The sequence below is a fragment of the Dryobates pubescens genome, chromosome 4 (assembly GCF_014839835.1).
Source record: "Dryobates pubescens isolate bDryPub1 chromosome 4, bDryPub1.pri, whole genome shotgun sequence".
NCBI lineage: Eukaryota > Metazoa > Chordata > Aves > Piciformes > Picidae > Dryobates > Dryobates pubescens.
This window is the reverse complement of record NC_071615.1, coordinates 11,943,825-11,969,586: the sequence shown is the minus strand read 5'-3', so window position 1 is coordinate 11,969,586 and position 25,762 is coordinate 11,943,825. Positions and strand designations below refer to the sequence as shown.

Here is a 25,762-nt window from a genome sequence, read left to right as displayed (position 1 = left end):
CAGAGGCAACTACACTGCCCAGCTCTCCCGGGGAGGAGGGCCAAGGAGGTCGCGCAAGCGATGATGGGCAGGGTAGTTCTGACTCCTGGACCTGGCCGTGCTATGGGATGAGGCCCCCGGGGACATAAAAACTACTAAAATGGCACCAGGGGAAGCTGTGGGGAGGGAGTACGGGAGCTGCGGGAGGCCATACTGCGCTCGCGTCGGGGCGGTGGAGTACACGCGGAATCGCCGGAGCGAGTGCTGAGTCGGTGCCGCCGCCGGCTTCCCCCTTACCCCGGACGCTGGGAGACGTTTCGGGGCCGCAGAGGCTTGTGGGGCAGCCACAAAATGGAGGCGAACGGGAGCGGCAGCGGGAGCAGCAGCGACTCGGCTCCCGACTGCTGGGATCAGGCAGACATCGAGCCGGGCAGCGGCGCTGGCTCGGGGTCCGCCCCGCCGGCCGCGGAGGCCGAGGCCCAGCAGGAGCTGCTCGGGGCGGCCTTCAGCCGGCAGCTGAACGTCAACGCCAAGCCCTTCGTGCCCAATGTCCACGCCGCCGAGTTCGTGCCGTCCTTCCTGAGGGGGGGCCCGGCGCCCGGCCTGCCGCCACCCTCGCCCCCGCCAGGCCTGCCGCCGCCCCCCGGTAACTGCCGCGCCGGGACAGGGCTAGCCGGCGGGTGGGCGCAGAGGGCGGAGGGATGGGGGCCATGTTGGAAGAGCTCGGGGCCGTGCTGCGGAGGGGCCCAGGAAGAGAGCTGTTGGGCCCCCGCAGGGGAGGAGGGGACGGGCTGGGCCACGCGGGGCTGGAGCGCAGCGTGGAGAGCCTCCGGCGGGCGGGCGAGGGAGCCGGGTGGGCTGGACCGGGAGGTGGCTGGCAGCCCGGGGACTGAGTGGGTCAGGCCGATGAGGTGCGGGCGGCGCGCTTGGGCGGCAGCACTGGGTTAGGGTGGTCGAAGAGGCGACCTGCCCGGGGGGGTGGGAGAGTGACCTGGCCTTGGGCCCTGGGACTTAACGGCAGGAGCGTCTCGTCAGCGTGAGGTGAAGGTAGGCGCAGATGGAGGTGCCACTGAGGGGAAGCCTTGCGCAGGAGACGGGGGGGAAGGGGCGCAAGGCAGCAGAGTCTGGCCGGGGGCGGCGGGGGCGGGGAGCGTGGGGCGTTGTAGGGGAGCTGGTTGCGGCGTCTGATGCAGCCCGGAGAGTTCGTGGGGACTATAGGAAGGGGTCTGCAGGCCGCTGTTGTACGTCTGGTGGGGGCTCTGCGGGGTGTGCTGTGGGAGGCCAAGCCGCGATGCAGGTTTTGTGCTCAAGCAGCAGCAGTGTATGGTGTGGTCTGGCTCTGTGTGGGTCTTGTGTACGTTTTCCTGGTAGCTTTACTCGAAAAGGGTCGCCCATGACGAGAGGAAACCACGTAGCTCTTTTTCCTGAAGCACAAGAGAAGTTGTCGAAGATTTTGGTGATAATAAATGTGGTGTTGCTGGGGAGAGCAGCAATGCTTCAGTCACCAACGGTTTGGATGTATCTTAGCTGTCTTTTCGAAGATTATCAAGTAGTGTGTTTGGTTTTTCTAATACAACGCTGGTAAGTGATTAGGAGGGAAGGGAGGTTTGTCTAGCTGGCTCGGTCAATGGAATAGCTTGAAATTTACCCTGCTTTTAATTTCAAAGGATCTTTGTGTAAGTAACCAGTGTTTACACTAGATTTATTTTGCATATGGGAACTAAAAGGAGATCTACTTTAACGTATAGCTCCTAACTGAGGGTCCTTCCACATGTCAGACATGCTGGCTAACTTTGTGGCAGTATTTTAATGTCAGTCCTACAGCTAAGGAGTTGGAGGCCTGCTTGAGAGTGGTAGTTTTAACACCTTATTCTATAATTTTGTATATCCCTATTACTACAGTATGAAACAGACTAGTATTTCACATACTGATTCTTGTAATTAAATTTCGTTAGAGTGACTGCTTGTAATTGTTTGTCACAATTTCCTGTTGATTGTGGCTTATGTATTGCATTCTGATTTAATATATTAATTAGTCCTCTTCTCCCTAGTATTTAAAGTTACTGGATGTTAATAACTAAAACCTGTAACTTTCATGTATGGATTTTTACAATTTTCATATCATTATATTAACTTGGGGTTTTGTGTGTGTGTGTTAGAGCAAATGTCAGATACTGTTCTCTGCAGCTGTTCAGCACTCCTGATTTATTATTTTTTTTCATAAGAAAATGTTGCTCATGTGCTATGCAGGCAGGCAACCCCTAAGTGCATATGAAATGTAATTCCAAGAATCCATGAGCAAACTTGCATTCCCTTTAGGATAAATGTGTATGGTAAGGTTCACAGGTGTAAAGATAGAGTAGATAGCTTGAGGCTGTGCTGAACAGCAGTGCACCTTTGAAAATTAAGTTTAGTGTGGGTTTTTTTTGGCCACAACAGTGTGAGCTTTAAGTGTTTGCTGTTGTTGTTTTTTTAACTATATAATCAATACTATGGCTGAAAACTTTCCTAGGATTTTGTGTGTTAACTTTGGGTTTTCTCCCTGGCTGCTTTTGTAAGGTTTATTTTAAGGCTTCCTATATTTAGGGTTTTTTAAATATATTTTATTATTTTTTTTAGGATTTCAACTGGATTTCTTCACCTGCTCATTGTATTTATTTATTCATGCTCTCCTTTTGCTATTTCTGAGGCCTATGATGAGCTTTGCCTTTCCAGAGATGCCTTTATTGGTCACCTGGAATGATCAGGATCTCTTTTCTTTCCATCTTAGCTGCTGAGTACATTTCCTACATAGTGCTGTAATCTGCCTGGCATGACTTTACCACCTTCCTTGTATGTCATCTTTAAGGTTTAGAAGTTTGAGTTTCTGTAATTGGCTTGGATGTCTCTAAGATTAAGCAGACAAAAAATCTGCAGTTTACAATAAAGCAAACAAACCCCCTAGTTTCTTTCTGAACTGAAATACCATACCCATTACGTGCTTTCCCAGGTCTGCTGTACTGGGTTACAGAAAGTAATTAACAGTCTTGTCCTTGCAGATGTTCAAGTAAGGTGACAACTACTCTCCTGGCTGGAAGAACTAGGTGGAGCTTGCTCAGGAAATAAGTCAGAACATGTGATTAGGCAATGGTGCTGAATAGGTTACTTTTCAGCAACCCAGTTTGCTTTTGCTCCCATAGGGAATTAAGTGTTCATGCTGTTAATTTTTCATGACATTGGTAGAAAAAAAAATTCTTACTGTCTCTATTGAGGGCAGTACAAGTACTGGTTTGTATTGGGAAGCATCTACATTAATTGTGATTCTTAGGAAGAATCTGAAAAGCTTTGTGTCAGTTTGAGGACATAAGCTGCCTAAAGTCCTTAGTAATGCTTTTCTTCACAATTCCATATTAATCAAAGGATGTTGTAGGTTAGGAACTGATCTCCACTGTGCAGCTGTAGTGTGTAATAATGTTCCATTTTGTGCACAATAACTATGAGGTTAGTAATTTGTATAAAAATCCTATCACTTGTGTTTAGAGGACTGAAGTAATGCTCACAGAAGCCATTTAGGGAACAAGATGTTAACTTTCTAAAATTAGGAAGTTCCTGAAGCTCCTGAGACCTGCATTCCAAGCAGTTTACTCTAAAACTTCTGATTTGTGTGTGCTTTCTTTTGATTGTAAATTGCATATTAGGGAGAATACCTGACTGATGTTTGCCACTAAAATATTTTTTACTGGCAGACAGTTTCAGAATTAGCTTGGCATTAAATTATCCTTTGATTCTTTGCAAAAAAGCATATGTTACTTAAATTTTTGAACCTAAGGAACAGATTAAAACCAGTATGTTCCAAATGTAGCTGCAAGGACTTGCCTTTATCAGACTGTGTCTGTCAAGCTAATTTGCATAAAAGCTTTTCTTGTTGGATTTTGTTGAAAATGTGAAGTAGAGACGACTTGAGTCTGTCTGCACCAGGTGTTGCTGTACCACAGTTCCTTCCAGTGAGCATGGAAACTTACGTAGAAAGCAGTTGCTGAGCTAGTGAAATTAACTAAATTAAGGCAAGGTGTGATAGTCAGTAAAATAGATTTGCAGCAGATTTGGGTTAGGGCCTCTAAACGTTCTTAACCACAACTGCACCTTGCAGCTTCACTGTTCTGTAGCATCTGTGACTTACAGTATGGTTTATTAATTTTGGAAGCTTATATAAAATGTAATTGCACTTGGAGGGCTTTTTGTTTGTTTCCATATCAAGACATGGTATGGAGATAATAGGGAATACTTAAAACCTTCCTTCCTGCCATGGGTTGATTAAAAAGATTTTTGCTACTTAAGTTTTGTTTTGGATCTCAGGTATGAGAAGCTAAATTTCTGCAAATGCAGCATTAGCTTGCACTCTTGTGGTTTGTTTTTTTGCATAGTTCTCAAATCTTCAAAGGATTCTTGGTAAAATTGATCAGTTTTCTGCATGGTCTTTATTATATTTTATGTTAGTTTGGCTTCATGTTAGAAATAGTTTTTAAGTATTTGCTGTTGACTGCTTGGAGCAGGAGACAGAGCTAGATAACTTCCTGGGGTCCCTTTCAACATAAATTGTTCAATGCTTTGAAGTATGCAGTGAGTGTGCTTGGGGGGGAAAAAAGCGTCATTAGTACAAAGTAACAAGAAGTGTGTTGTGACACATAGCAGCTAGTGTAAGGAAAGCCTTTATGCTTTTGGTGGTATTAGCGCTGCTGCTTCACTTAATGGCTGTTTTGACCATTCCATATACATTTCTGAGCAAATTTGTGAACTACAGCATAGACAACCCGCATCTTACAGTCTTGAGCCAAGTGACATCTGGTTTAATCAGTGCCCTTTTGATTGCTTCACTCCCTAAATATATTCACTCACCTGCGGTAGTCACTTCAATTAGTTACATTCAAGCAGCTGGACATCCTCAGCTTTCAGATGCTGTAAATAAATGGTTATAGCATCTAGCTTTGTGGTTTTGTCTTCATTTTTCTTGACCTTGTAGCTAGTTGGGACATTCAGATGTTTCACATACACACACTCTGCCACCCCAATCAGAAACAAAAGGTGTTTCAGTGTCTTTTTCAGTTCCAGAATTTGTGTATCATTATGTTCCCCAAAAGCAGCCATCTGATTTTACACCATTTTCTATAGACTGTATTTTAAGACTCCTGAACAATTCAGATCTTGAGACTTCATTTTGCATATGAACTTGCTGAGTGTGGTTTGTCTAAAACTAGTAGCCCACAATTCAAGAAGCTATTATAAAGGATTGTATCATTATATCATTCACTTGTGTCAGCATTTGAATAGCCATGTGCTGATGATTCTCTCACAAGTAGGGTGGTGGCAATGCTAATACTTCTCAACTGGCAAAGTTAAGACAATACTTGTTAATGTTAATACTTCACAACGGTGAACTTGCCATGGTTACATGACAGCAAATCAGTGTCATTTTGTGAATGGCAGTATATGGTTTAAATCCTTATCAAAAAAAATCTTGATTTGAGTCATCACTTGCCTATCTAGAGCAGTGCTCTTCTGTATCAGCTTCTCTAGACAGCTGAGCTGCGCAACCTCTTTAAAAGCAGTCAGTGCAGGAAAAGGCTGTATGTCTTGGCACTGACTCGCCAGATGATCAGATATTGTATATCTGTGTGATGCAGTCAAGGTGCCAATGTATTACACAGATGTCCTTTGTCTGCTTCTGAACCGTCCCCAGGAAGGTAGCCAGGATTGTGTTGCTCCTGTTAGAATAATTCATCACGTTTGTGGCCTTTGCATGACTCTGGTAAAAGACAGACTGCTGGGAGCTGGCTGTGGACTAGAAGAACTGTCTTGGAGTCTACATGCAGTCTGCTGACCATGTGTTTAGCACCCTGGTTTGAACTACTGATTTAATGTATTTGAAGGCATGACATTAGCTTAAAGCTCAATTACTCTAGCGAAATGAACACAAAAATTATTTGGGATAATTCTTGTTTTTTATTGGCAGCCTGATTTTGCAGTTCCACTTCCAGAATTTTGGAGTTCTCTCCTGTTTTGTGAGGAGAGAGACACAAGCAAGAGAAGCAGCTGTTCATCTGTTGCAAAGGAGTAAAGCAGTAAAAAGTTAAATCAGTGTGTTTTGAAAGGTCTGTGTGAAAATGACACTGACTGAATTCCAGTAGAGAAGTTAGTTTAGGGCAGGTAATGCAATGTTATTTCTTCTTTTAACAGACTGAGAATTTGTGTTAAGTTTGTTCTTTCATGTGTAGATGTACCATCCTGAGCTTAACTTACTGAAATATCCATGGGGTGCCTAGGTTTATTTTTGTGGGAGATCTTTCTTAGACTGTGGAATGCTTACCTGTTCTAATACAGAGCTTGTATCCTCATCTCTCTCTCAAATCAAGTTATAAACTGGGTACAAATACTTGGCCTTAGGGAAAAGGGATTTTCATTATATTCCTTGAAAATCCCTATAAGCCTTCTTAGACTTAGTTGTGAAGAAGCATATTTGGTTTAGATAAGATAAATTTCAGGTGTGTTCCCACTCTGGAAGGAAAAAGGTTGCTCTTTTACTATGTTAGCAAGTAGTAAAATCTTACACATCCAGCACAAGTGTTATGTTTTTTTGGTAAATTTTACAGGATCACAGGATGTTAGGGGTTGGAAGGGACCTCAGGAGACTTGAGTCCAACCCCCCTGCCAGAGCAGGACCATAGAATGTATTGCAGGTCACACAGGAGTGCATCCAGATGGATCTTGAAAGTCTCCAGAGAGGACTTTCGAAGTCATCTTAAAACTGCTCTTACATTGACGCATTTCAAAACTGGGGATACATCTGTGTGTCTGCTGGTGAAGCTTGGGCATAGACTGTGAAGTGGGGCAGAGACAAGAAGATAATTTTGGATCTAAGCTAACTTTGAAAACAACTGCTTTACAATGACCTGAAAACCTTTTATTTATGTGTACTTTAAAGTACTGAATATGAAATGCTTTATCTTTAGCACTTACTTGTGCTGTAAGTAATTTTTTTGTGGGTTTTGGTTAATTAAGAATCTTATTTTTTTAAAATTATTTTGTAATTCTCATGTTCTGTTTGACTCAGACCCTTATTTTTTGCCATAATTCCCTTTTATGCTCCCCCCCCCCCCCCCCCTTTTTTTTTTTAAGGGTGGGGGCAAAATCTCTTATGTAATCCATGAAAACTGTTGAAACTGTTTGATTGTTGTGTAAATATGTACTGAACTTAGGTGTTCAGATCACACATACAGAAAGGTGTCATGCATTTCTTCACTCTTCAGCCTTCCAGGAATTGCTGTGAAGGAACTTGGTGTCTGTATTGGAGGAGCAGCAAGGAACTCACTGTTTTGTAGATAAGACACTTCTTCCAAACTGAATGTATCTCTTTTTCGTTTTCTTCCTTTCCCCCCTCCCCCCTTTACTTTGCTGTGTTGTGCAAACAGTTCTGCTAACCTCAGTCTACCTCATTTGTGAGGTACCAGTACTGCTTTTCACTCCAGTAGCGGTGCAGGCTGGGAGCTCTGTGAGTGCTGCCATGCACAGCAGCAAATTATAGCCTCTGCTCAGTTCTGTGGAGGCACTCACGATGTGGCTCAGGTAACTGCTGCTGAGGAGTGACCACTTAACCGCTGAAATGGTGTCTGCTTGTGTGGAGACACCCCTCAGCTTACTGTGTTCCTCTGATAAATACTGCCATTTACATAGAGATGGGAGTTTGCATTACTGCTTAGCACTTGTCTTTGACTTTAGTACTGTATTTTAACTGCAGCTCTTCTAACCTTGAATCCCAGTTTAGCATCTATACCTATTCTATAAATGAAAATCTTGTTTCATTCCACCATGAGTATCATTATAAAGCCATTGTCTCTTGTTTCTGTAAGAAGCATTCTAAACTGTTTAATGCTGTGAGGTTCCTTGCTCATACTCTTCTACAATAATATTTTCAGAGGTTCGGGCATAACTTTTTAATTCATTCTACCTGTGCAGCTTTGGTTGTATTGTACAACAAAAAGGCAAGTACAAAATGTAATGTAATATGCAACAAACTCATCAGCTATAGTAGAAAGACATGTGAATGAGAGAGAGTGGATGTTTGTGGCATAGCTTTCAGACATTAGCTATGGCTTAGACACCCATTACCATGGTTTAAAAGTTGTGCAGTTTTGGAGTTTTTACTGGGAGTGTGAATACAGTCTCAAGCTGTGCCAGGGGAAGTTCAGGCTGGATGGTAGGATGAAGTTTTTCATAGAGTGATTGGCCATTGGAATGTACTGCCCAGGGAGGTGGTGGAGTCACCATCACTGGAGGTGTTTAGGAAGAGACTGGATGGGGTGCTTGGTGCCATGGTTTAGTTGATCAGATGGTGTTGGGTGATCAGTTGGATTCGATGATCTCAAAGGTCTTTTCCAACTTGGTTAGTTCTATTCGATGTTATTTTACTCCTCCAGTGAATTTTGTATTTTAAAAACAAATTACCTTGTTTCAGACAGCTGTCTGAATGCCATAATGTCCTTGTCTGGTGATCTGCCAGTAGATAAATGCAGCTTGTGTATCCATTTTTGCCTATGGCATTGACAAGAGATATGTCCTAGTGCCCTGATGTTGAAAAGGGCTAAAGATAAGCTGCTCACCTTGTGCAGTACAGTGAATAAGGTTGCAACAACTGTTCTTGACTTCTGGTGTGATGAGAGATGGAGTGTGGAGGATGGTATGCAAAATCAAATTGTTCATCACATGTGCATCTTAAAGATTTGACATAATTTAAGACACATTCTGGCTTTAAAACCAAATTTCATCAGAACTACTGATTTTGAATCCCTTTCATGTGACAAGATTCTTATCTGGATGATTTTTACAGATGAGAATCTAGAATTTTCAAGCTGAACAGATTTGTGTTTAATTTGCAGTATGTGATGTTTTTACACTAATAGTAAGCTATGTTAACAGTAAATGTTATGAGTTTCCTGACTTCCAGAAAACACAAAATGAAAAACTGCTTATCTGCTCCTGTGTTTTGGAGAGATCAGGTTAAGTTGCAAGGCCTATTAGAGCCTTTCTTAGTTTCCCTCATCTTTGAAGGTGTTTTGTTACAACGACTGCCTTCATCTCATGGACAAAATTAAGGTTACTTCAGTTCACTGGATTTGCCCAAACATTTTTCCCACAGGGGCAGTGTGGAGTTTGGACTTCTTCTCATGTCCTAATCCAGTATTGAGCCCCAGGTAGTAAGCCTATGTCAACGAGATTCAGAATTGTCATCTCATTTTTCATGTGATCCAAAGATTACCTAGATGTTTCAGAACTGAAACTTAAAAGGTGAACTGCTTTTCCTTGAACTGTTGGGAGTGCCTTCCTGCCCTCTCTGCCGTGACACTAGTAGTGCTCTTCTACCTAGCTAGTAAGTTGCTTCAAACTGCTGATCCATCCAAAAGCTGTTGGATTCAGTTTTCTGTCAGGCCATCTCTCTTCGTGGAGCTTCAGTAGTTACACATGCACTAAGACTGAAAGGGAAGAAGAGATGACAGAGAGCAAAATGCAGCAACCCAGTGGTCCAAGCAGCAGGAGGAGTGCATCCTTTTTCAATTGGTTGTCTTAAATGCCTACTTCAGGCAATCTGCTCACTTCCACACAGAGCAAAATCTCACCCTTCAACGTGAAACTTTTCTCTTGGATATTCATTTGCAGTGTACCAGTACCTGAACTATCTTGACATAACCTGAAATTATATATTAGAAGTAAACAATTACTAAGGGAGTGCTTACTTTTATTACTTAAAACCTGTTCTTTTGCAAATTAAGATTCTTTGTTTTTTACTTTCTTTACAATGAACTTTTTTTGAGAGCAGTTCATACTCCTTTTCTGCTTTGAAGGAACACTGTATGTTTCTTACAATTCAATGTCCACTTTCAAATTCAATGTCTGCCACTTGAGTACCAAAGTGACCAGAACTTAGTAAGTGGCTCTGCTCATAACTGGGTTACCTGTTGCCCCTTGATTGTGTGGCATTAGTACTCTTTAGGATCCATATACAACCTTCGCATTGATTCGCTTGTGTACTAGATTAATTCAAAATTCAACAGGTGGACCTTTTTAGGTTAAGAGTTTCCTACCTCCTCTCTGTTATTGGTGAAGAAAACTTCTCTTTCTTGTCTGTATGCCTGCTGTATTACAGACCAGAAAGTAAAGCTAAGTTTATTATGAATGGTTTTGGTTGACTTAACTGCTCTTCAACCACTTACAGAGCTTCTGTTTCGAGGCAAGTGCATTTAATACTTCATTATGGACAGGAGTGAAACCAAAAGCTGGTATTCTTGTAATGAATATATTTATGCATCCCAACCATACTGTGTGAAATAGGCAGCAGTCTTCTGATATGTCACAAAATGGAGGCTTTAGGTTCTATGCCACTACTTACTGCGCTCATAAACAGGATGATTTGAGTCTTTTCCAGCTCTCAAATGGAAGTAACATAATACATCATTCCTTAGAAGGAATCTGAAGGTATTCTATCCTTATGCATTTACTTACTGTATTAAATCATTCTCTTAAGTCTTATTCCCGTGGGTTTGGGACCCTAGAGTGCAGATCATGTAGAATGTAACACGGGAGTGTAGGAAACCTGGCTCAGAACAGTTTCCTCCTCTCTGTTTCTGTGCCCCTCCACTGTTTGCTGCTGGTCATTGGGTGTTGTGTTGTGCTGTGACCCACATTCACCCTGCCTGCAAGCTTTGTCCTCTGGCCCTCTTCCAGCTTTTGCAGCACTGCTCCACTTTATAGAAGTCTGCAGCAAATACGCAAACAGCACGAAAGCAAAGAGGCTTAGAAACAGGTCCTTCTCTTTATGGTTTTGTTCTTTTGAGGGGATTTGTTTCATCTTCAGGTCCCATCATGCATACAGTAATGCTGTAAGATCTGTGTTCTTGTAATAGGATTGAAGGAGAGCTGGAGTACAGCTAAACATAGGGTATGATTTTGGTATGTGGCTGAAAAAAACCAAGGTGATGGACTTGTTTCAAACTTGAATTTATACTAAGAAAAATCTTGATAGGTTAAGGTTTTAGGGGTAAATTATAGCAGGCCTCTTGGTCATGTGGAATAATGTTCTGAGCATCATGTCTTTTAACTGTTAATCAGATTGTATCACTCTTGGTAGGCTTCATAATTAGTTATAGCTCAACATACAGGTTAGTGGCATGGTTTAGTGCATGAGAAGCTTGAGTGATCTATCCAAAATAGTAGCCAAATACTTGTGGCTTTGATAAGCACATGACCACTAAGATTGCACTCCTAGTAATGCAACTGTATCGTGGTGTTTAAGAACTGGCAAACTTAACCAGGCATGTGAATGAATGAATTCTCTCTTGATACTAAGTAGTACAGAATATCTTAAGAATTTGTTCCTAAGAGCTGGTTTTCATTTTCTACCCAGTGTTTATGTGAAATTGAGATACAATAGCATTGTAGGTATGCCTGTAAGCTGTACAGTTGTGGCACCACACACACATCGTTTCTTTGGGTACAGTGGAACAGATTTGACATTTTGAAATAGCAGTTAGATGCTAATGCTTAAAATAGTCACCACACCCCAGGCAGGTAAAATACAGTGTATATAAAAATTACTTTAAGTGTTAGGTTTTAAAGGATCTTTACATGTGTGGGGGGAAAAAACCTGTTTTTACAACAGATGTGTTCACAACTTTTAGATAGTGTTCTTTACAAGTATTTGTGCTTGGAGGCTACGTTTAGTACAGTTTTTGGAGGGGGAGGTGTTTTTGTTGCTTGACTGAGTTGTTTTAAATATACTTCAATAGAATTGGGAGTTGTTGTGGGGTTGTTTGGTGGTTTTTTTAATGGCTAATTGTGGAAATTGGTTACTTACATGAATTCTAAGAGTTAATTTTTCCTCCCACAGGTGCACCAATAGAGACCTCTCCAGAGGAGCAGACAGCCTCTTGTGAAGGTAATTGTTTTTGTGTTCTGACTGTGTGCCACACAGCTTCATAAAACATGATTTAAAAATGATTGCTAAGAATCTCCTTATTAAATATCTGAATATTTTCCAACCTCCACTCTTTTTATCCTCATACTTCTATTGTAAGGTGGTATTTTTGTCTGTGGTTATTTACAATTTTATAGCCAGTCAAGCAGCACACATGAAGACCAGGTGGTTTGTTGAAGGTCATAATGCTTGCATGAAGCAGAATCTTAAAAATTGAATCTGTATATTACACAGCATTGGCAAGTGCCCAAATATCTGAACTATCTTTTTACTAATTGAGTAGTTCAAATTTTCTTTGCTCTTCATAGTGTCATGGTAAATACGTCCTTAAGAGTTCCTTTTTTTCTCTCCTTTTTTCCCCACCCCCAGGTTCAAATGCTGCTGTTAACATGGAAATTTCAGAATCTGTTGGTAAGATGAGAATTGTTCCATTTTACTGTGGTAGTACTATAAAATACTACTGTAATGCTTCTGCTGAACCATTGCAAAACAAAATTGAAGAATCCCTTATTGAGCCTTTGCAATTTTGGTTCTTACTAGTTTCCATTGTGTCTTTACTTAGATTAGGAAAGAAATAATGGACAGTTGCATTACTTGGACTCTGAAAAAGCATCAGTGCCTTATTTGAAAATAATTTCCAATGGCAAAATAGTCCCATTCATGTGCAGGAAATTGTGATTACTGATCACTTCCATGTATTTTGTTAATATGAGCAATCAGAACATGGAACGTGTCTCCCCTTATGTTTGTAGGGCAGTGGAGAGAACTTAAAGCACTATCCTATCCCTCTCCTTTTCTTTCTAATCAAGTGGTAGTGTGTATCTGTGTATTCAGGCTTGCATCATGGTCTGAGTGGATCTTCACATTTGTTTTTTCCCTTGTAAAAGTTGTTGTCCTGTTAAAACAGAAGTCTCTTAATCCTTGTGAATCATAGTTTTCTGATGTCACACACAAGTCAATTTGAAATCTTCCAGTAATTGTCCTTTCAAAACCAAGCAGTAATTGGCCACTGCTGTGCAGGAAGAAATTAATACAGAGTGATTGCATCTTTGGGACAGGAGCTTTTCTCCATAGTCAGTGCTTTTAATTTCATTATCTATTTGAATATATGCAATTGCTTAATTTTTAGTGGAAAATGGAGAGACGGAGATGTCCCCAGAAGAGTCATGGGACCACAAAGAAGAAACAAGTGAAGCAGAACTGGGAGGTGGTCCCACAGGGGATGCAGGCCCTTCTGAAGAAAGCACTCAGGAAATGATGGAAGAGGAGGAAGAAATACCAAAACCGAAGTCTGTTGTAGCACCGCCAGGTGCTCCTAAAAAAGAGCATGTAAATGTAGTATTCATTGGGCACGTAGGTAAGTTGTACATGAATGTGGAGCAGCTGGGTCTTTGTGTTGTGTATTACCTAGAACTTGAAGGGTTAGAAATTAATCCCTCTTTGTAGGGATGTATTGTATTCACCATGTCTACAGGTTAGAAGTATTCATTCTAATCAAGCTGCTATAAACAACAGATAAGCATGGTTGTTGGCTAAAAGAAGCCATTATAGCAAAATGTCCCCATTTGAATAGTTTCAACAAGCTTCAGAAGACTCTTAAATGGTGTCAAAAGTACAGAAGATTGAGTGAATTGTCAGTTTTACAGTAAATTTAATTTGTAGTCTCTTATCACCTGCTCTTGAGTTGGTGGGTAGAGGTACATCCCAATATTGAAGAGCAGCCCAGAGATGTTAGGGACAAATGAGAAAGCAAGCAGAGAGAGGGCTTTTACAAGAGCTTCCCACACTCTTAACTCACACTTGTTCTAGATCACTGCTGCTTGAGGTGGGTTTTTTTGTGGATGATGCCCAGTTCACGTGTATGATAACAGATTTCAAAACTCAGTGTAATCAACTTGACAGTGAATTGTTATGGAAACAAGGGAAGCTGAGAGATGCTTCTAAAACAATTAAAATATGTGTGTTTGAAAACAAATTAGATTAACTTTTTTGTAATTGCTTTCTTTTTGTAAGATTTTATTTTAAACCATGAATGACAATTTGTTGATTTATTTTTGGTTTGGCTTGTGTGTTTTGTTTTTTTTTAGATGCTGGAAAATCAACTATTGGAGGACAAATAATGTAAGGAAATTCTTAAACAACTTTTATACTAGCTGGTTTTCTTGTGAATTAAAAACATTAAGTAAAATTAGTAATATTTATGCATTTAATCAGCATAGATGAGTATTTTTAAAACAGAATGTTACTCTCTTTGTCAATTTAGTTACTTAACTGTCTTTGGAAATCCATAAATCCAGCAGATTTGATCTTACTGCTATAGGAGTTTCACTTAGCAGAAACAACTCTTAAAGAACTCACATTATTAAATTAAAACACTTGAATCCCTTTCTTAGAACATGACTGTTTGTCATTTTAAAATGCTATGTGAAGCTGCTTACAGCCTTTGTTAAACTTCATGGGTTTGGTGAAGATTAAAGAAAAACCAAACATTGAATAGGCCTAATTTGATTTCAAAATTTGAAATTACAATAGTTAATCTTCTAAGTCTATTTTATAAACAGTATCTAGAGGCTGCAGTATTTTAATGAGCATTTATTTAAATAAATGCAGCTGAGTCTTACAGTTTGTAAAAACCAAGGAAGGGAAAGCAAGCAGCACATGGAAAAAAAATAAATAAATGCTATCCTGCTGATGCAAAGTATTCTGTGATTTTAAAATAATATTCTCAGCAAAAGTGGGAGGTCTTTGTCTTGGCATTTTGATCTTGTTTTGTTTTGATCAAACTGGAATGCTGGAGTTGTCATGCTACATTTAACCTTGTGCTTCCCACTAGAGCAAATTAGCATTTCATTATCTGATGTGTCTGAGTATTCTCCTTGTACAAGGAGATGGCTATTCCTAATGCTCCTACCAATGTGTTGTGTTCCTAAAGGCTTCTGTGGTCTCTCATTTCCCCAGAATATCCCTTTGTTGTAAGGAGGGAAAAAAATTAGAGTGCTTGTACCAACTGAGTCATTAACCCTTTTTTTTTACTGCTACAATTCATTTTCTAGGTAGATTACTGTTATTAGAAGATAAAGCAGAGGGAAAATCTGGAAGTTCTAATATAATAGAACTGTACACTACTTGATGCTTTTCATAACTAAAAGATCTTTCTTAAAGTATCAGTTTACCTGTCATATCTAAAAAAAAAGAATCAAAAATACTTTCCTTTACATTTCAGAAAAGGAGGTGGTGGTGGTGGTGAAAATTTCACCTATCATTTTTAATGGATTTTGAAATACTGGGGTAGTCTCAGAAATAGAGTTAACAGGATGTAATTCCTTTTTTAAACTAATTATGAAATGCTCTGCAGAAGGAAGTTTAGAAAAAGAAAAACCAATCCTCATACTTCTGCTGAAGTGGTACTGATGTGCTTTTACATATCAGATAGTGGTGTGGCTTTTTGTGGAGAAAAAAAATCCACTGCTGCTCACCTCAGGCTATTGTAGTGTTTTAAAATAGTTTGTAGGGATTGTATGAGTATTTATATATTTGGAAATGTGTTTTTCTTATGTAAAACTGCCCTTTGTTTTTTTCTCCCCCTCTTCCCTGTCCCCCACCTTCTTAGGTATTTGACAGGAATGGTTGACAAAAGAACACTTGAAAAATATGAAAGAGAAGCTAAAGAAAAAAACAGAGAAACATGGTATGAACTTATGAAAGATAATAGTGTGCTTTTTCTCATTGTGCAGTGGTGAAAGTAGGAAACTGGTTTTCAGCTCATCTGTTGAGAGTCTTGAAATTTGAGCAGATTTACTCTGCAATTCAAAATTCTGTACTGTAGTGCAGAGTAGACACTTCAGAAATGTTCCTTTCCCTAAAAAAATACTCTGCGAAAAGAACTTTCCGTCCAGCTACCGCACAAATTCCTTCTTGAATCTTGTTAGCTGAGTAAAACCTGATGCTTGAATTGGCCAAAAGCTTCCAGGAACACAGGCCAGAGGAGCATGCATACTGGTACAAACCAAATGCTATCTACCATGCTATCTAGACCAGAATCGGTGACAAAGAACTACTGCTTGTATCTGTAATTCCCAGTGTTTAGTGCTTTCTCTGACTCGGGAACCTCTTGAGCTGGAAAGACATCTTTGTGTTTTAATAGTCCTTGATGCCCCCTCTCTGATCTCTAGCAGCTGAGCTAGCAGTGTCTCTTCAGATATTATCAGTTGATACAAAAGACAAGCTAAATGAGCTCCTGGTAATGGTGGGAAAATACTGACATGTTAAGCCAGTTAGTTTAGTTACCACTGCTTTTCTTGGAGAGTGTATTTTTTTTCCCCTTTCCCCTTTCTAGTCACCAATTTTCATAGCCTGAAGGAACTAGATAATGTTTTAAAAGATGCAGTTCATGTTTCTAAATTAAATCTAGGTTTGTCAGTGGCCAATAGGATAAAATATGATTAGGATGGGATGACAATAGATTTGATCAAATTATCAAAGACAGGGTGAATAAAGGTGATGTCTATTTTGTAGCCAACCTCTGTTTATTATGTGCAAACAGCCAAGAACTAATAACAGTTCTCATAATACAAATATGCAAATCAGAACTAATTTTTAGTTAGTTGTATTGAGAAAGGGGAATTGTTTTATATTTGATCCAGAGGTGCTTTTCAAACTGAGACAATGCTCGAAGTACTTGAGGTTGCATCATAAGGGGATTGGACATGGCACTTGGTGCTGTGGTTTAGTAGTCATGAGGTTTTGGACTTGATGATCTTTGAGGTCTCTTCCCACCTTATTGATTCTATGATTCTATGTGGAGAATGTATTAACTGGAAGTTGGGTTTTAGTGAGGGAGAGTCAGCTCTGGGCACTGCAGCTCCCAGGACATTCAATAAAACATCACTGTTGGTCTTGGAAATGCTCAAGTTCGGTAATGCTGGGATGGTTAGAACAGCTGAGCAGAAAAAAAGGTTATTTTATAATAAATTAATCATAATACATAAATTTAGTAAAAATACAGAATTAGAATATTTGGTTTGTTGGGTTTTTTTAGGTACCTTTCATGGGCCTTAGACACAAACCAAGAAGAACGAGACAAAGGTAAAACAGTAGAAGTGGGTCGTGCCTATTTTGAAACTGAGAAGAAACACTTCACTATTCTAGATGCTCCTGGACATAAGAGCTTTGTTCCAAATATGATTGGTGGGGCTTCTCAGGCTGATCTTGCTGTGCTGGTAAGATTCTTTTAATTTGAATATACTGTGGAATTAAGCTTTTTAGGTTTTGTTGGCTTGTTAAAGCCTTTTGATTAGTTACAGTCAGTGAGCAAAATGATCTTAAGTTTACCAAGTTGAGTGGGTTTTGGAGTAACTTATCAGCTTCATAAAATTGTCTACAAGTCTCATGCTATTTTTGTCAGTGCAGAAACTAGTGGGTAATATTGAGGATGTGCCAGAGCATTTTGAAAGCTTTTAGTAGTTTTGTCTACCCAAAGTTATTTTGGCATAAAACAGTATGACCTGTTGATTGCTCTGTTGAGAGCATTGTAGAACTCTTACTAAAATGTGCATTTTTAATTAGGTTATTTCTGCAAGAAAAGGAGAGTTTGAAACTGGATTTGAGAAAGGTGGACAAACAAGAGAACATGCCATGTTAGCAAAAACAGCAGGTGTAAAGCATTTAATAGTTCTTATTAATAAAATGGATGATCCAACTGTAAACTGGAGTAATGAAAGGTGAGTGTAAAAATTTTCACCCTCTTTAAAAGATACTGATTTTTTAAAAGTGATTTTTATGTTTTGAAGTAATTTTGAAGAAGATGGTTTTTATCCCCATCCTATTTTTGCTGAAAGAATGGTAGACTGGTAAACAGAGGTTTTCAAAACTGCAGAAATAGCAGAAGCACAGGGTCTCTCAACTAAGACTGAAGTTCTGTGCTACTTCAAAACATGCACTTTCAGCTGCTAGGAGCTGTGCAGCCATAGTGAACAGATCCATGCATTCTAACATAGTTTAATTGCTGACTTGGAAACTTTATATTGAGCTTACAAGGAAGCAGCTTTGTTTTCAGTAGTTCAGCTTGCCAGGTTCTTGATTGCTTGGCCATATATCTGCAGAACTCCTAGCTTGGATTTGGTGAGAACAGCAGTTATCCTGTTCACTGTGTGTCCAACCTGTATTATTTGGAGTTTTTATTAAATAGTAAGCTGAGTTGAATAAGGAAATAACATATTAGAGTGGTGTTTGATCACAGTTGATAGAAGAGGGGAGGTAATCTTGCAGTGATAGAGGCTGGATAAAAATAACTAGAAAGTCTGTGTAATATTTAAGTAACTAATGAAAAGGTTAAGTTATTCTCTTCTGCCATAATGATCAAATGATGCTAAAGGATTTTAATCTACAGCTTCTGTCACAGCTTTCTTCTCTCTTCTTCAAGCAGGATGCTAAAAAGTATAACTTAGTCCTTCCCTGGAGTTAATTGTGTTATAATGGGATGGAGTTTTCTTCCACAGTATAATAAGAGTTGTCAGAGAATTTGCTGTGCTGTCAAGGATCATGGAAGTTTTTTGTGGAAAGCCCCAAAATTCTGACATTATGGAATTCAGCTGAAACTGAGAGGAAGAAGTGCAATAGAAGTAGATTGCATTAAGTCTTAAGACTCAGTAGCTGTCTGCTTGGTCTGTCCTGCTATCTTGGCCTGGATCTATGTCTTAAAAAGCAGATATAGATACATGCTGCTGCTTACTCAGACCACTAAGTGAGGTTTACGGAGGAAACACGATGCTTCATGGAGCAGAGGAATGGGGGGAATAGACAATACCAAGTTGTGCTGGAAGCCTGGGGTGAAGATGTGAATAAGCCACAGCTTTATTAGGTTTGCTTGCTGCTCACAGAACAACTTCATTGATGAAAATTAAATGTCTGTGGGTTTTGTCGTGCTGGAATCATTGAAACTTTACTTTATCTGCTTGTCATTTTTACAGATATGAGGAATGTAAAGAGAAACTGGTGCCATTTTTGAAGAAAGTTGGCTTCAATCCCAAAAAGGATATCCATTTCATGCCATGCTCAGGACTGACTGGTGCAAACCTTAAAGAACAGTCAGAATTCTGTCCTTGGTATATGTATGTATCTTAAATTGAACAGCCTGAATATTTGCTGTATTTCAATGAAAGTGAATTTTAGAGTGAAGTTAGGAAGAAGCAGAGTCATGGTATGTGGTAGCTGTGCTTTCTTAAGTGCTTGAAGTGCAGTCAGGGCAATAAGAACACAGCCATGCAATAAGCCAAATAAAAGCATTTGCTAACTGCAGAAGATTAAAGTTAGCAGACTCTGTAATAGTATTAGCAGTGTTCTTAGGCTTTGTGAGTTTGAGTGCTGTAGTAGCCCTTGATTTTCCCAGGAATGCTGCAGTTGACATGCTGCAAGAATGAGTAATTGTTTAATGTGCCCAGTTTGCTTGAAGCTGTATTATAATTAGTGACAAGCCATGTCTCTCACTGGATGTCATGTTCATGGCAGTTAAAACATACCAATGCAAATCCAGTTTGGACTTTGCTTATGGTTTTGTATTTCCAAAGCACGTTATGAATCTGGCAAGAGTCTTGCAGGAATAATTACTGTCTGCAACATGTCTGTAATGTAACTTAAGATACCTGTGCTTCCTGGATATTAGCATGTCAGTCAGGGTAAAGCAGACACTAATGATGGGATGTTATGATACATTTAACTCTTAGAGGTCACTGCTTTTAATGGTAACAGAATGAAAATCATGCCTTTTGTTGGACTGCATTTAGCCATTCTGAGTAAATCTCAAATAGAAGGGTGCTCTCATGTTTGAAACAAATGCCTTCTGTTCTTTTAGTGGATTACCATTTATTCCATACCTGGATAACTTGCCAAACTTCAACCGCTCAGTTGATGGACCAATCAGGCTGCCAATAGTGGATAAATACAAGGTACAAATTAAAACAATAGCTTTGAAAGTATAGATGGACTGTTTTCTAAAAGCAGCAAATGGACCATCTGCTGTACTTTTAGAGGCTGGTTTTCATTTCTTTGATATGTCTGCATTGCCAACTGTCGAACCGAGGTGGGAAGTAAATAATTGTACTATGTGAGGCTCTTAATCTGTAATCTCTCATCAGAACAGTTTCCAAAACACTAAGTATAGCAGTGCTGAATAACTAAAGGCAAAGCAGTCATACTTAGAGTTGTATCATAAATAGAGTAGACCCTTGAGAGAAATGTTTCCAACTTGTATGTAATTTGTTTTTGTGAAGGATATGGGCACTGTGGTCCTTGGGAAGCTGGAGTCGGGCTCCATTTGCAAAGGACAGCAGCTTGTGATGATGCCAAACAAGGTATGGTAAGGTTTAGGTACTTAATGTTATTACTCTGTTTTTTAGAGCTTGATTCTTAAAGATTCTCATCACTTTGAGTCAGGGAAGTTTCTGTTTCTCAGTTGAACACAACTAAGCTCTCATGTTGTACATGAGTGATGTTCCCAGGTGTGTGTATGGTTTAATTCAGAACTCCTGTAGTGTCTCCTTAGTAAACTCAATTCCAGGGCTACAAATCATTGAAGCATATTTGGACTGTTTTGTTTTGGATTTCTGTGGTTGGCCCACAAAACTTTTTCCTGCTGTGGGTTAAAATTACTCAAAACTTCTGTATTTTTGCCCCTTTTTTATTGTGGGTTTGTTGGTTGTTTTTTTACCCCTTCCTTAAATAGAGGAAAATGAATATTTGAAGGACACAAACAGTACACAGTGTGTTTCAGTTAAAGACCTAAAGTTTGCTTTTGTTAAGACTAGGCTGGTTTTGCAGCTAGGTTCCAGATTGGAAGATGACTATTTGGAATTGTCATGCTCTCCTGAGGAATGTGATAATGCAAAAATGAAGGATGTAAAAACACAGTTGGGGAAAAGCCGTGGATGAGAATAGTGTACTTGGCTAATGGTAGTGTTTGTTTCCACTGCTTTCTTACAAAAAGGGCCTGGAAATGTTATCCTTACACCTATTCAAGTCATCTTGCTTCAAGATGCCACACTTTTTACAGTTCTGTAGGCTGAGGTAGTTTGCTGCAAAGTATTTCAAAGATCAAATGTACAATAAAGCTACATCTTACTGAAAGCTGATGGTTTCCTAATCAAAATACATTAATTAGATTGACTTCTGTGTCACCTTTTACAAGAGCTGCTGAAATTGAGTCTAAAACAGTTTCAGATCTGCTTTTCAAAAGGTAATTTAACAGACAGTGGCTTGTTATAGAACAGCTTGAGCTGCATCTGACACCCAGACATGATTAGGAGACATTAATAAAGTGTAAGTGGTTTTAACTAAAACTACAGAATTTATAATCAGTATATAGATGCTGCTTTTGATGACATACTTTATTATTTTCACTTTGGCAGTTATGAGGATTGTACTAAAACTTCAGGAAGCAAAATGGAGTTGCTTCTGAAACAATTCATTTAACTTCTCAGTCCTTCCAATATTTCTTTTCTGTTGGTATCTAGAACTGTGTGAAGATGCAAAAATCCAAAGAGAGGTTAAAACATACAGGAACATTAGAAAATGCATTTTTGCTGTTTGCTTGGAGAAAGTTCATTAAGATACATTTGGTATTTGTATCATCTTCTCCTGGAAATCTTGAAGGACTTCAGGATTCTAGGATTTCCTGGATTGTGTTAATATTCAGAATGCTACATTTTGAATGCAACATACCCATATGACAATGTGGCTTTTGCTTTCTTCTTAGATAATATGCATCTGCTGTATCTCACCTCTGCAATTTTTAAACTCATTTCACTTGGAGAAATATAGAGTGGATATTTTTACAGTTTGCTTTCCACTGCATATATACTACAGAATTACATTAAAACAGTTTATTAAATATGCTATTTTAGATATCAATAACTCATCATTCAAGTATTTGAAATGCTTCTAAGCTTGCAGAACCAAATATAATGAATTTAAACTGTAATGGAGTTACTTATTCAAATCCTGTTATATTACAGTTGTTTTGTACCAGACTAAAATATTGACAATAGAAAACTGCTTTTTTGCTTTCTTTAAGCACAATGTGGAAGTTCTTGGAATCCTTTCTGATGACGTAGAAACTGATTCAGTAGCCCCAGGTGAAAATCTAAAGATCAGACTGAAGGGAATTGAAGAGGAAGAGATCCTTCCAGGATTTATTCTCTGTGATCCCAACAACCTGTGTCATTCCGGACGCACGTTTGATGCCCAGGTAGAATAACTAGCATGTGATTGCTGTGCAGGTGGAGAAAATGTAGCAGAATGTTTCCCTGGTGTTTCATGAAATCCAGACTTCAGTGGTTCAGTTGATAGTAGGCTGAACATGAACCAGCAGTGTGCCCAGGTGGCCAAGGCAGCCAATGGCATTCTGGCCTATATCAGGAATAGTCTGGCCAGCAGGAGCAGGGATGTCATCCTGTGTCCAGTTCTGGGCCCCTCAGATTAGGACAGATGTTGAGTTGCTGGAACATGTCCAGAGAAGGGCAACAAAGCTGGAGAGGGGGTTCTGAACATTTCAGTTCAGATTTCACATTCACTATCCTATCTTTAAATTGACAATAGCATGTATGTCCAGCACTCTGACATCACTGAGATTTTAAAGCAACATTTGTTTTTAATGGAACTTCTCAGTGTGGGCTTAGGTGCCTGTAATCATGAAAGCAAAAGCTTGTAAGGCCAATTTTTACATTATTTCATATCATACACAACTTAGGGTTTTGGGGTTTTCTTTCACAGAAATTTATTGTGTGTGTATTGTCCGATATGTTTTAATACAGTTCTGCACTTGGTTATTCTCTGCTCTTCTATAATGGAAATGAGAAAAAAAAAGCACTTCTTTTTAATTGTTTTGCAGATAGTGATAATTGAGCACAAATCCATTATCTGCCCAGGTTATAATGCTGTGCTGCACATCCACACCTGTATTGAAGAAGTTGAGATAACAGTAGGTATCCTTTTAAGTTGCAATACAAATATAGGCAATTTTCTTGTTGGGGTGAGGAGTTCTGTCACGATGTACATCTGCAGAGCAACTCATACATCAGTGCTCCAGTCTTGACTGGAATCCTTGGTCAGTACTGTAACACAACCAAAAATTACTTCAGCTATTAGCATAAACCTTCTGAAAAGTGTGGTAAGGCATGATTGACTCTTGTGCAGTAAATCTTAAAAGGGGTTGGTTTGTTTATTTCTAAGATCACATCAGTTTTGTTCACCAAGGGAAAATAACCCTTATTTTAGCAATCACAGCTGCCTATTTGTTTTGTTCTTTGTCTTTTTTCCTAATACAGGCCTTAATCTGCTTGGTAGACAAAAAAACAGGAGAAAAAAGTAAGACACGGCCCCGTTTTGTGAAACAAGATCAAGTATGCATTGCCCGTTTAAGGACAGCAGGAACTATCTGCCTTGAGACATTCAAAGATTTCCCTCAGATGGGTCGCTTTACCTTAAGAGATGAGGGTAAGACTGGTTGACAGCTGCTAACTGCTAAAAAGAAAATGCACTTATTTGGAGTAGGAGACCATACACAGTCTGGGTAACACTGGAAAAGTAAACCTAAGCAAATAGCTACTGTGCAGAGTTCTTGCTAGTAACAAAAAGTGTGGTTTACCACAGGGGAGTGAGATGCACTGGGAAGCAAAAGGGTTGAATTTGAAAAACTACCAGCACTCTTTTCTTAGTGTATCCTGCAATGTCCAGCTGCAATATGAATACCATACTTTCTCTCTTTGGAGTTAGAAAGCAGGGGCTATGTGCTGGGCTTTAACTCATGCTTGCCCTGGTAAAATTTGTAGATTTGTGGAACATCTTTTAAAAATTCTCTTTGAAAAGCAGTAAACAGATCTGGTAAAAAGGTTCTGCCTTGCATTCTCCTTAGGTGAATACAGAGCAGGCTTCCCACAATTCACAATGTATTCTTCATGTGAGAATAGCAATTTTACTTTTAAGATTTCGTTATGCTTTTAAAATACATTGGTGCTTTCATTCTGCAATGCAACTGTTCCTTCTTCTCTGTACAATTTCTGAGACTCTCAAGAGCCTGTATTTTGGGAGAAGAGTTTTCATCTGCTTAGAGGCTTCCCCGTTCTCTACACAATCAGCGTAACTCTTCTGTTTGTCTCCTTGGTTTAGGTAAGACCATTGCAATTGGAAAAGTTCTGAAACTGGTTCCAGAGAAGGACTAAGCATTTTTCTCAATGACCCCCCGCACAATACTGTGAGGAAAATCGACTCTGCAAAAGCCTACTTCACACCGCCTTCTTATTTTTCTGCCCATTGATAAAACTTTTCCCCCCCCCCCCATATTTTGCAAAGACAAAATTTCACAGCAAAGGTCCACATTATGTCAGCTTTCTCATATTGAGAGCTCCGCTATGCCACTGTTGAATTTTCCCCCCAAAAAATAAAATATTAAAAAAAAAAAAAATTAATCTTTTTTTTCCACCCTTCCCCACCCCCCCCCCTACCCCCTTCCCAAATTCTGCTTCCTTGGAAAGATTCGGCAATAGCTTTGTAAGTGATGTGGACAATAATTGCCTATAATTATGACAAATCTAAAGGATTTTTTTTTTTAATGTTTCATTTCCTCGCCCCACCCCAGCCCCCAGCATATATATTAAGACCTCTTTTTTTTTTTTTTCCTTTTTTTTTTTTTTTTTATCCAGGCAGATCATTCAGAGTGTGCGAGTGTGTGTGCACATGTTACAAAGATGACTACCATGTTAATAAACTATTCGATTTGAAAGCCTTTTTCGGTATTGGAATTGCTTTTGAATAAGGTTTTTTATCCAGATGTAACGCAGTTGCATTCGCTTTTTAACTTCCCGGTAACCAGGAGACTCGGTTACTCGGCACTTTTCTAAACTCCTCGGCCTCTCCCTGCACACACCGTTTTAAGGAGGCAATTGGGCTCTCAACCAAGTTTGTAATAAAAAGAATCAGGTTTTGCCCCTTCCCTTTTTTTAATGCATTCTTAAAAAGGAAAAAAAAAAAACCACCAACAACCAACCACCACCCACCCCACCGAACACAACCATTCGTGCAAATGTGGCACCTTCATTAGCTTTACATCCGTTAATACCGTCAGCAGATTTAGGTTGGTGTAACACCGTTACTAGACAGTAAGTCAGGTTGGAAGGCTAGGACTGCGTATTGTGTCTTCATGGAAAAGTCAGCGTTGTCAAATTCTTAACCGCAGGGGGGAAAAAACCCGCTAACAAGCAGTAAATCGGTGAAACTTGCAAAAATTAAAGAGAATTTGTGGCAATAGTGCCTGGTAGTATTTATATGGGCTGCATTTTGTGGGAGAACTGGGCCAATTAAGAAGTGCCAGTTACATAAGTTGCTCGGTTCACCCCGTCTTTAATTTAGAGGGCCAGATAAGCCTTGCTGTTTTAAAGATCAGTCTGAACTGAGAAAGGAGAAAGACTATTTAAATCCCTAAGAGTTTGCACATACTGAATGAAATAGGGGAGGGTCAGAATCAAGCACAGTGTCAATTTTTGCATATCAAAAGCAATGTAGGCTTATGAGGACCAGTGAAGTTTTTCTTGAGAAATTAAAGCAAAACTGGTTCAAAGTAAAGCTTACTCAGTACAACTTGAAGGAGCTGCATAATAAAACCCTATTTAGCTGCACTTTGAAAGTGGACAGTCTACAACTGCTATCCTGATTCTAACAAGTAGGGTGAAGGCTACTGGATTTTTTTTCTCCCCCCCCCATTTCCAGGAGTATTAGTAGTCACAAGGGGTCTTC

The 25,762-nt window shown here is 39.6% G+C and overlaps 1 protein-coding gene across 2 annotated transcripts; it reads left to right on the top strand.

Annotated features, from left to right (window-relative positions):
- Positions 1-194: 194 nt before the first annotated feature.
- GSPT1 (G1 to S phase transition 1) lies at positions 195-24,396 on the top strand. Of its 2 annotated transcripts, none has more exons than XM_054180589.1 (15): positions 195-625; positions 11,894-11,941; positions 12,350-12,391; positions 13,110-13,337; positions 14,068-14,101; positions 15,591-15,668; positions 17,019-17,199; positions 17,546-17,700; positions 18,949-19,089; positions 19,830-19,923; positions 20,248-20,328; positions 22,047-22,220; positions 22,863-22,952; positions 23,299-23,467; positions 24,140-24,396. In XM_054180589.1, exons 1-15 carry the CDS (start codon positions 331-333, stop codon positions 24,190-24,192), a joined length of 1,863 nt encoding a protein of 620 aa, XP_054036564.1. In that variant the 5' UTR covers positions 195-330; the 3' UTR covers positions 24,193-24,396. The 2 variants fall into 2 exon arrangements, with proteins under 2 accessions (XP_054036564.1, XP_054036565.1); XM_054180590.1 differs by lacking the exon at positions 195-625 and adding an exon at positions 990-1,026.
- Positions 24,397-25,762: the final 1,366 nt, after the last annotated feature.